A 9,647-nucleotide genomic window follows, 5' to 3' on the forward strand; every position below is an offset into this window, starting at 1 on the left:
GCAAAATATGCAAAAACAAGCAAACAAACAAAAAAAGAAATCGATTTTACTGTTTTAATGCACCGCATTAGGGCACACCTTGTTGTAAATGATCTTTAACCAGTAGGTGGCGGTAATGCTCACTTAAATGCTTTTTAATGCTCTTAAAAGGTGAAGTCAAAACGAAGAAGACTCTTGTCGCTACAGACCGGAACAAGTGGAAAAGCTTCTAGAAAGGTTTTGAGTATCAGGCTGTCATCGTGTGTAGGGAGGTGATTTATTAAAACGGTATGTAAAACTGACTGCATTTTATATCTGCTTCCGGCTATTTATTTATGTAAAGCTTACGTATTGCTACAGCATCCATGAGACGTATTAATCAAGCATACAGCTAGCCCTAAAGTGACCTTGCTGTGTTAGCGCCTGTAAGCAAGGTACAAAATCAGCCTGTTTTATATAATTATACAATTAATGTCCTCAGTTAATCTCCATATTATGTGCTTTGTGTTTCTGCAGTTATGAGTAAGATCAGGCCTGTTACATCTCTGGCTGCCTTTCATCTTTAGCGTAGCTCAACTCCTGTTACGTAATGCCAGTTACTTAATCCTCTTATGTTGCTGGTCAATTGACCCATTTTACAGGGGAATAATTACTAATATATTTTTTTAAATATGAAACTACTTCTGCTTAGCTTTATAAGTGTAATACGTGTAATGAACATATAAAATGAAAATGGTTAAGTTCACACATTTGCCCCCCGCCCCCCGTTTGTTTTATTATGTTACAAGTTAACGTTAAAGTGGTTAGAAGTATCAAATACTATGTGTTTCTTTGCAATTGTGACACATATTTTATGTCAAACAGACACACACAAACTATCTAGCCTATTGACTGCATATGTAAAGTGCGAGAATGCAGGTTGTGTTATATCTTTTGACGGCAAACGTTTCTGTTCCCGTGAGCAAACTCCATCCACAGTCTGTGTAACGCAGTGACATATATTTGGTCCACAGTGTCTCTGGAGACTTCATATTTTCACCAGAATGTGATTTGATAAATGAGAGAGACAAGCTGACAACTGTTATTACACTCTATGGGAACAAAATCAAAATGTATAATTAATTGAAAAAAAAATCATAGTCATGAAAAACGATATTATTTTTATGTAGGTTATATGTACATTACAAAAAGTTTTAATATTCCTTTTTTTAAAAAATAAAAAACTAGTAATATATCCTCACTGAACCATGATCTGTTAGAGGGTAAAGAACACCATTGCACGAAACATTGATTAAAATGGTTAGTAACAGAGTTAGTACTAATAATATTTTTTTTTTCCAAATCTTTCCACAGAATTGTCCACAAACGCTTGTCCTGTACTAAACCATGGGAACTGATAGAAGGTGAGGTCCACATAATCCTTGTGATGTTCAGGAACATGTTGAACATATGCTCATATATTTAAGCCTCTGGTGCTTTTTCAGGATTAGTCGTAGTGAACGTACTGGAAGATATGGTTCTGATATGCGCAAACACGATCCAGAGTGCTATGGGAAACGAAGCAGAGATGTGGAAAAGGATTATGATCGACGCTGGGTCCATGATAGGTACAAAGACTGCTGTGATGAACGCAGGGACCAAGACAGCCCAGAGGTAAGTGGAGAAGAATTCCTTTGCCGCTTGAAGTACGTCTTGATCAGAGTGATACTGAATTTGTTGTTTTTGAAGTTAAACATTACATTATTATATATTTTTTTCTCTTACAGAGGAGCCGAAAACGACGCAGCAGCAGCAGATCTGATGATGAATATGATGGTGAATATCCAGAGCAGGACTACAAAATGGAGCAGGAGGAGGAGGAGGAGAGCAAAACGATAATGCTAAGGGGGCTCCCTGTCCACGTCACGGAAGATGATGTAAGCTCACAGTTCGCCATTCAGTGGCATTCAGGCTTTAAAGGAAAAACGACTCCAAACTGTATATCATATAACTTTTTCATGAGTTGTAAGGAATCTCTTGCAAGAAGTTCAAAGCTGTAAACTGTCACAGGATGGGTGTAAAACTTTGGCACAGAAATCAACGACCTTTGTGACTTTTAACATGCGCAGACAGTAAAATTACAAGCAACTCATGAGCTACTCTCTTTCATGTACTAAACCAGGCCATTGTTACGCTTTTGTTTTTATTACAAAACAGCAACAACATACATAACAAATAAAACAACTACAGAAGAAAGGAACAAAAGACAAAAAAGGGAAAAGAAAAAACAATATGTCAACAATGTGCCATATGTGAACCCAAATTAGGCGTCACTTGACACAGGTGAAAGTGAGAACACACATGCCCAACGCAGACATTAGTAAGTCTGTAAACTGCCAGCTCATTAAATGGTAAATGGTAAATGGCCTGCATTTGTATAGCGCTTTACTTAGTCCCTAAGGACCCCAAAGCGCTTCACACTACATTCAGTCATTCACCCATTCACACACACATTCACACACTGGTGATGGCAAGCTACATTGTAGCCACAGCTGCCCTGGGGCGCACTGATAGAGGCGAGGCTGCCGGACACTGGCGCCACCGGGCCCTCTGACCACCACCAGTAGGCAAACATGGGGTTAGTATCTTGCCCAAGGATATTTGCCCAAGGATATTTGGCAGGTCAGCCACTAACCTTCTGGTTAGTGGCTGACCTGCTCTGCCACCTGAGCTACAGCCACCCCATTAGTAAAAAGTCTGTATGATTTTGGATTGTGATAGGATATGCTGGGCTGAGCTGATAACATCCAGGGTGGAATGACTGTAAAGTACACATTTTTAATAACTGTAAAGTACACGACTTTGGTGCACAAGTTTGAATTTCTTTTAGATTTTCTCTAATCCACACAGGTTCAAATACATACACACATCCCCACTAACATTTGGCTGAATGTCACTTCGACCAGACACTTCTGAAAGCCATCAACAAGCTTCTGTTATAATTCCGACTGAATATTTGACCGCTTTTCTTGGCAGAATTGCTAAAGTTCATTTAAATTCATTGGTTGGGACCCTGGAAAAAGAAGAGTCCAAAAAAATATTTAAAAGCCCAAAATTACCATGACATTCATTTTCATGTTGAGTCTGCGTGGGTTCTTTATGGGTACTCCAGGTACTTTTTACTCCCACAGTCCAAAGACATGCAGTTAGTGGGCTTAGGTTAACTGGTTATTCTAAATTAGGAACATGTACCTCATGGTTCACAACCAGTTTCCAGAAAGATGGTTTTAAGTAAGGAAACAGTAAGTAGGAAGAAGATCTGTGTTCTGATGAGTCTCACCGTCTGCTTCTGTTTTCCAGATCCGTACAGCTCTGGAGCAGCTACAGGGACCACAGCCTGTGGACATACGTTTGATGAAGAAAAGGACAGGTGAGCGATACTCTTCAGAGGAACGTTCCTCGTTCCTTTCCGCGCTTGATCTTTAAACCCATCTTTCCTACTTTATTACAACCCCTGGAAAAAGAAAATTAAATATCGTCATAGGGTTCTTTGTGTCATATAGAAATTCTGATTTGATGACATGAACAGGTAAGAAGTTAAGGGTATGTAATTTCTACCATCGTGATGTTGTAAACATCCCCACCGCCGTGCAAGCCCATTGTAACTTTGAATTTTGCACCAAAGCATTCTGACTAACACACCTCCCGTCTATATTTGAATGCTGTCTCTAGGTATAAGCCGAGGTTTCGCCTTCGTGGAGTTTTATCACTTGCAAGATTCTACCCGATGGATGGAGACCAATCAGGTTGCTTCAACAATCACCAAGTCTAGAAATATTCTTGGAGATTAGAACCCAAATTAACCAGTACAGTAATGATGGCACTTTACAAAAAGCCCAATTTGTTTGTATTTAGCCAAAAAATCTTGATCATAAATCTGTGATATCTGAGATGTAGTATTTCAGATATCACACGTCTGGTGATACTTCATAGCAGCATTATTGAATTTTTTTTTCTGTGAACACCACTGTAAAAATGCACATTTGTTTGGTTTATTCTCTTACAAATTTTAAGTTTATTCTCTTAAAGCTTACAAAAGATAGAGAGTTTGCTTCCTGTTAGCAAGTGGACTTGTTTAGTACCAACTGCCCCGGGGTTTTTTGCACATTCTGCTCCAGCTCTGTCACTTGGATAGTTTCTCATCTCCATTTAACATCCGAAGACTGGAGTGAGATGTGGACGGGCTGGCAGCACTCCGGTCCCAAACACTAAGCAATCTCTTTTTGAACTCAATCCCTCATTCTCTGAACTTCTCTTCCCGTCTCTGCTCCTTTTTTTTGTCCTTGAGACACCCCCATCTAAGCAACAAGTTAAAACCTAGCCACTCTTTCCTGTTCCCTCTGCTCTCACTCATTGGGTGGGGTAGCACCGGGATCTCAGCACTTGCCTCTTTGGCTCAGACGTGTCGTATAACTGTTGTTTGTTTGTCTTTATTTTATTTCACAGAACAAGTTGGTGATCCAGGGGAAAACCATTGCAGTGCATTACAGCAACAGGAAACAGAAGTTTGAAAACTGGCTTTGCAATGCTGTGAGTGTTATCTTTGAACTTATCCCGCAATATTTCTCTTTTTTTCTTTTTGTCTTTTTGCTTATTGTAACAAAAATACACAATCGATGGTTGTTGCAGTGTGGTCTGTACAATTTTCGGAAGAGGCTGAAGTGTTTCAGGTGTGGCGCGTCAAAAGTTGGTGAGTTTTCCCCCTTAAGATGAGTTTTTTTGTCTCTCTGTGAGAACGAGCAGTTCATTATATATCCTGCCTGATGTTTTTTGGCATTGCTCTTTGTAGGTGACTCTACTGGTGTAAATGGTTTAAATGTCGAGTCTCAACAGCCAGGAGAATACAGTGGAGACAGTAAGTGGTTTTTTTTTTTTTTTTTTCATGGATGACAGAAAGGGTGCATAACAAAAAATGTATTTGGTATAAATGTAATCATCTTTATGTTATTAGTTTTTATTTAATAATCAAGTTTTATGTATTCTCTATATTTCTTTTTAAATTAATAGTAATTAATTTCCACTTTTTTGGGGCAACTTCTGCTTTTTCATGTGAATGAGTGGGATGTCATTTCAGTGTGTCATGAGGTCAGCTTTTTGCTCATCAGTGTCAGGATCATGTGAAAAAATGCCTGCTTTTAGTTGGGAGATTACTGAAAAACTGAAGCGCTTAGCTGATCTTTCTGAAAGTAATACTATCAAGTAATAAATATGTAGTAATATAATTAGATATTAAAGAATGGGGAAGACATTAAAATAGCACAATTAATACTGTGGCAAATAAATACAGAAGCAATAAGGCAGTAAACAAAGTTATGTCACATTTCATAAATGAAATAATGTCTGCGTGTAGTTTTTATATGAATTTTGATGCCTTTAAGGGCATTTTTTTTAATATATATATTCTTGATTTTCCTTTTGGTCTACTGAAAAATTGCACGTTCCCATACAGACATTTATTGATGACTTTTCTTTTTGTTCACAGCGATTATTTTGAGGAACATTGCCCCTCTCTCTACTGTTGATGGAATTTTGAACTTACTGGCACCGTACGCCAACCTGTCCACCAACAACGTCCGCCTCATCAAAGACAAGCAAACGGGACAGAACCGAGGCTTCGCCTTTGTCCAGCTCTCATCCCCGCTGGTGCGTAGCTTTATTTTTCAGCAGTCAGTATGACTTTATAGTGTACGTTGGTGTGTTTCTAGTGGAGGTGTTGAGACAGTGTGGCTTTATGTTTTTCTACAGGAGGCTTCTCAGCTGCTCACCATTCTCCAGAGCCTTCAGCCACCTCTGAAACTGGATGGGAAAACAGTCGGCGTGGATTTTGCCAAAAGTGCTAGAAAGTGAGTGATTACGCACATACATAACATATATTTAGGCAGCCTGTTTTATATTCATCATATATTCATCATATACTGTGCATACCTTTTGAGATCCTAGAATATAATAAAATACAAATCTGGGTCTTATTTTCATTCTGCATTAGCTTATATTGAATTTACACATAATTCTTTTCCCAGAGACTCAGTGCTGCCTGAGGGGATCAGAGCCAGCGCTCTCTCTGTTGCCAGCACAGCCATTGCTGCTGCTCAGTGGTCATCCAGTCAGGTATCATAGACTGTACCATGTCTAAGTAGAAAAAGTGAGCTTCTATGGCTTGAGGGATTTAACGAAATGGACCGAAAAGCTACAAATCAGTGATATTGTCGATATTAAGTACTGATTAAAATTACATGGACTCTTATATCTTATTGTCAATTAAAACAATACTTGATTAGTGGAGCCTAATGTGCAGTATTTAGTATTGTGGCATCAAGTTCCAGGAAAGGATTTATTGACTTAACTAATTTATTTGAATTATGCTGATACAGTTGCTCTACTTTGGGTTGCTTTATTTTGTTTCTGACGTCACATATCTGTTTTGTCTTTTCAGTTGCAGCAAAGCTCGCGTGCAACTTCAGATCAGATCGTTTTTCCAGAGAGTTATGCAAACATGTGGCCACAGCAGCCTGAAGGACTGGTTCCTGTCGTTGGAGATGGATTGCTTGGAGGTAAACAAGGAATCACTCGCAAAAATTTGGGGTGGTTTTATTCCGAGGCTGAGATTCTTGACTTCATCATCACTCTCCCCAGCGGCTCCAGGAATGGCGTCTGTGATCCCTGCATCTACAGCTGTAGTCATATCCCAGGCAGCTCAGGTCTACCAGCCCGTCATAATCAGTCAGCCTGCTGTTCAGGTAGGAAGTGTATTAATGTGGTGTCTTTGGGGTGAAAAAATGCTACTAGAGTGTGATTTCTGTCTGTGTTGAATCCAAATATTCATCAGGGTTTTTTCCCCCCTCTCCTACCTCTCAGACACATCCACTAGCTGTTGCAGCCCAACAGGCTGCTAGTGTTTGCACCACATCACTCACAACACCAGCATCTTCCACTGTTGCAGCAACGATCTGTGCCGGACCGACTGCTAACACAACAGGTGAGAGGAGTTAGCTGCAGAAATACTTCTGTGTGTGAGTGATAGAGATGACGATGATAAAACTGAAGATAGAAAAAGGTTTTGCTTCATATCTGCCTCTCTATTTCAATGTTTTGTTTTGTTTTTTATTTGTAGCTGTCCCCGACACCTCCACGTACCAATACGATGAGTCTTCAGGTTACTATTACGATCCACAGAGTGGCCTGTACTATGATCCTGACAGCCAAGTATGTGCACTTGATCTTGTTGCATGTGCACAACCCATGCCATGCAGCATATGTATTTATTTTAAATACACTGTTCACATTTTTTGTCTTCTGCTTGTCATCAATAGTACTACTACAATTCAGAGACTCAGCAGTACCTTTACTGGGACAGCGAGAAGCAGGCGTACATCCCTGCACTGAGTGAATCCAGCACGAACACAGAACAAGCGTCCACAGCGAGCTCTGCAGCCACCTCCTTAACCACAGGCAGTAAAGAGGCCAAAGAGAAGAAAGAAAAGCCCAAAAACAAGTCTGCACAACAGGTAAGTGCTGCTCTGAAGATGTTGATCCTGTTAATAGCTGTTAGGTCGTCTTTGAAATAATGTTTTTGGCATTATTAAATTGCAGATTGCAAAGGACATGGAGCGTTGGGCAAAAAGCTTAAATAAGCAAAAAGAAAGCATTAAGACTACTGCCCAAGGGTTAGGATCTTTTAAGGATGAAGACAAAAAAGAGTCTGCTGCTGCAGATGCAGGTTTCTCCCTCTTCGAGAAGAAGGTAGTGTAACAGTAACTATTAAGAATAAATATGATGTGCTTTGGATCAGTGCAGTGGTGTACGGGTAGGTTCTAACTGGAGAAGCACACTGATTTGGAATATTATATTTAGAAAGTACATTTTCCTTCTATCATCACAAGCCACTGAATATCTTTTAATCCTGAGATTATATATGTTGTGGGCCTTTATTCATGGGCTTCATTTGGTTCCTTTCAGCAGATCGGAAGCTTTGAGATGCCGTCCCTCATGACTGAACAAATCAAGCTTGAGGTTGAGATTTCGTCTAAGGTTTGTTGTAACTTTGCAGCTATTTCTCCTGTTTATTAGTAAAAATAAATCCTTTAATGCTTTTCCTTTTGTCTGATTTCATGTTAGAGTGATTTGGTCGCTGCCTACAATGGGGATAGCGACCCAGATGACAACGGCTCAGACCGAGCAGCCGATGAGGAGGGGAAAATGACCGACTGGAAGAGGATGGTGTGTCTGCTGTGTCGGCGGCAGTTCCCCACCAAAGACGCTCTGCTGCGTCACCAGCAGCTCTCTGACCTACACAAGGTGAGGATGGCAAACAGCGGGTGTTTAATGTGCAAGCAGCTATGAATATTCTGGGCTGCGCCATCTGTTCAAAGCAAAATGGAGCTCACATGCTGTACCTTACGGGAAATGGAGGTTGCGTTTATTCATGCCAGTGATTATTTTGTTCTCGCGTTTCACCCATAAAATTACTTTTAATTCTTTTAGAAAAACTTGGAAATTGAAAGAAGAGCTAAGCTTTCAGAAACGGAGCTGGAAGAGCTGGAGAGGAAGGAGGCTGAGGTATTTTGCATCACAATGCCATCTTTCTGTCTCTGTTATTTAAAAAAAAAAAAAAAAAAGAAAGAAAGAAATTTGAATGAGAACATAAGTTTTCTTGTGATTTTTAACAGCTGAAATACAGAGATAGAGCTGCAGAAAGAAGGGAGAAGTATGGTATTCCTGAACCTCCTGCACCTAAAAAGAAACTTTACAAAGCACCAAGCCCAACAGTGTAAGTAGGAGGAGTTTAATCTCACAGCAAACAGTCTATGAAAACTTTTAGTAATATCTTCTCCTTCTTCTCATTATTTTTATGTGAATTGGACCTTTTTAACACCTGTAATTCACCATCAACAGAAACTTTGAGCAGCCCACTAAAGACGGTTTAACAAGTGATAATATCGGGAGCAAGATGTTGCAAGCGATGGGCTGGCAGGAAGGCAAAGGTCTGGGACGTCACCAACAAGGCATCACCGTTCCCATCTCTGTGAGCAGACTTTTTTTTTTTTTTAAACTTGTCTTCCAAACTACCCCTCGTCTGCTGGCCAGATCCTCTTAACAGATGGAATCTGTGCGCCAACATGCTCGTTTTTGCTCACATAGCAATTAGCACTGCTGCCTGAGGGGCACCTGTGTCTAATATGTCATCTCTTATAATCGTCTTTGCTTTTCCTAACAGGCTTCATTAAGGACCAAAGGCACCGGTCTGGGCATTAAAGGAAGCTCATATGAACTCTCACCATCTGACACCTACAAGGATGCTGTGCGTAAAGCCATGTTTGCACGCTTCACAGAGATAGAGTGAACTGTGGAGAAAGGTGATTGTGCTGTGCTCTGAAATCTTTATCATGTGGACAAAGGATTTGAACACATAACATACAGGAGATTTTTCCACCTGCAAACTTTTAACTGGAGTTTGTCTTGTTCATTTAGGGACAATTTTGCTTTTTACAAAGCTAGATTTGTTTGTTTTCAGTGCACTTTACATGTACATTTTGTATATTGTTTGTACATAAAAATTATGTAGAACCTCTGAAGTTTTGTTTTGTGAGAACCTCTGAGAGTCAGTGTGATTAAATAAACCTGCACAATGT

The 9,647-nt window shown here is 39.9% G+C and overlaps 1 protein-coding gene across 2 annotated transcripts; it reads left to right on the forward strand.

Annotated features, from left to right (window-relative positions):
* The first annotated feature begins 143 nt into the window (after positions 1-143).
* On the forward strand, positions 144-9,647 carry LOC134627773 (RNA-binding protein 5-like). Of its 2 annotated transcripts, none has more exons than XM_063474154.1 (24): positions 144-267; positions 1,333-1,382; positions 1,464-1,632; positions 1,746-1,895; positions 3,319-3,388; positions 3,691-3,764; positions 4,465-4,548; positions 4,648-4,708; positions 4,808-4,873; positions 5,501-5,661; positions 5,764-5,861; positions 6,039-6,126; positions 6,452-6,569; positions 6,652-6,755; positions 6,874-6,994; positions 7,130-7,221; positions 7,329-7,523; positions 7,609-7,758; positions 7,975-8,046; positions 8,134-8,313; positions 8,500-8,574; positions 8,685-8,785; positions 8,911-9,040; positions 9,233-9,647. In XM_063474154.1, the coding sequence occupies exons 2-24, from the start codon at positions 1,366-1,368 to the stop codon at positions 9,356-9,358; spliced, it is 2,502 nt and encodes an 833-aa protein (XP_063330224.1). In that variant the 5' UTR covers positions 144-267; positions 1,333-1,365; the 3' UTR covers positions 9,359-9,647. The 2 variants fall into 2 exon arrangements, with proteins under 2 accessions (XP_063330224.1, XP_063330225.1); XM_063474155.1 differs by having other exon boundaries at positions 151-267; positions 7,978-8,046.

The sequence above is a fragment of the Pelmatolapia mariae genome, linkage group LG5, assembly GCF_036321145.2.
Source record: "Pelmatolapia mariae isolate MD_Pm_ZW linkage group LG5, Pm_UMD_F_2, whole genome shotgun sequence".
Taxonomy (NCBI): Eukaryota; Metazoa; Chordata; class Actinopteri; order Cichliformes; family Cichlidae; genus Pelmatolapia; species Pelmatolapia mariae.

Excerpts from the sequence above, each read along its gene's own strand:
- LOC134627773 (XM_063474154.1), top strand. Across the intron at positions 7,222-7,328 it reads ACTATGATCCTGACAGCCAA|TACTACTACAATTCAGAGAC; the intron begins GTATGTGCACTT and ends TGTCATCAATAG. Across the intron at positions 7,524-7,608 it reads AAAACAAGTCTGCACAACAG|ATTGCAAAGGACATGGAGCG; the intron begins GTAAGTGCTGCT and ends ATTAAATTGCAG.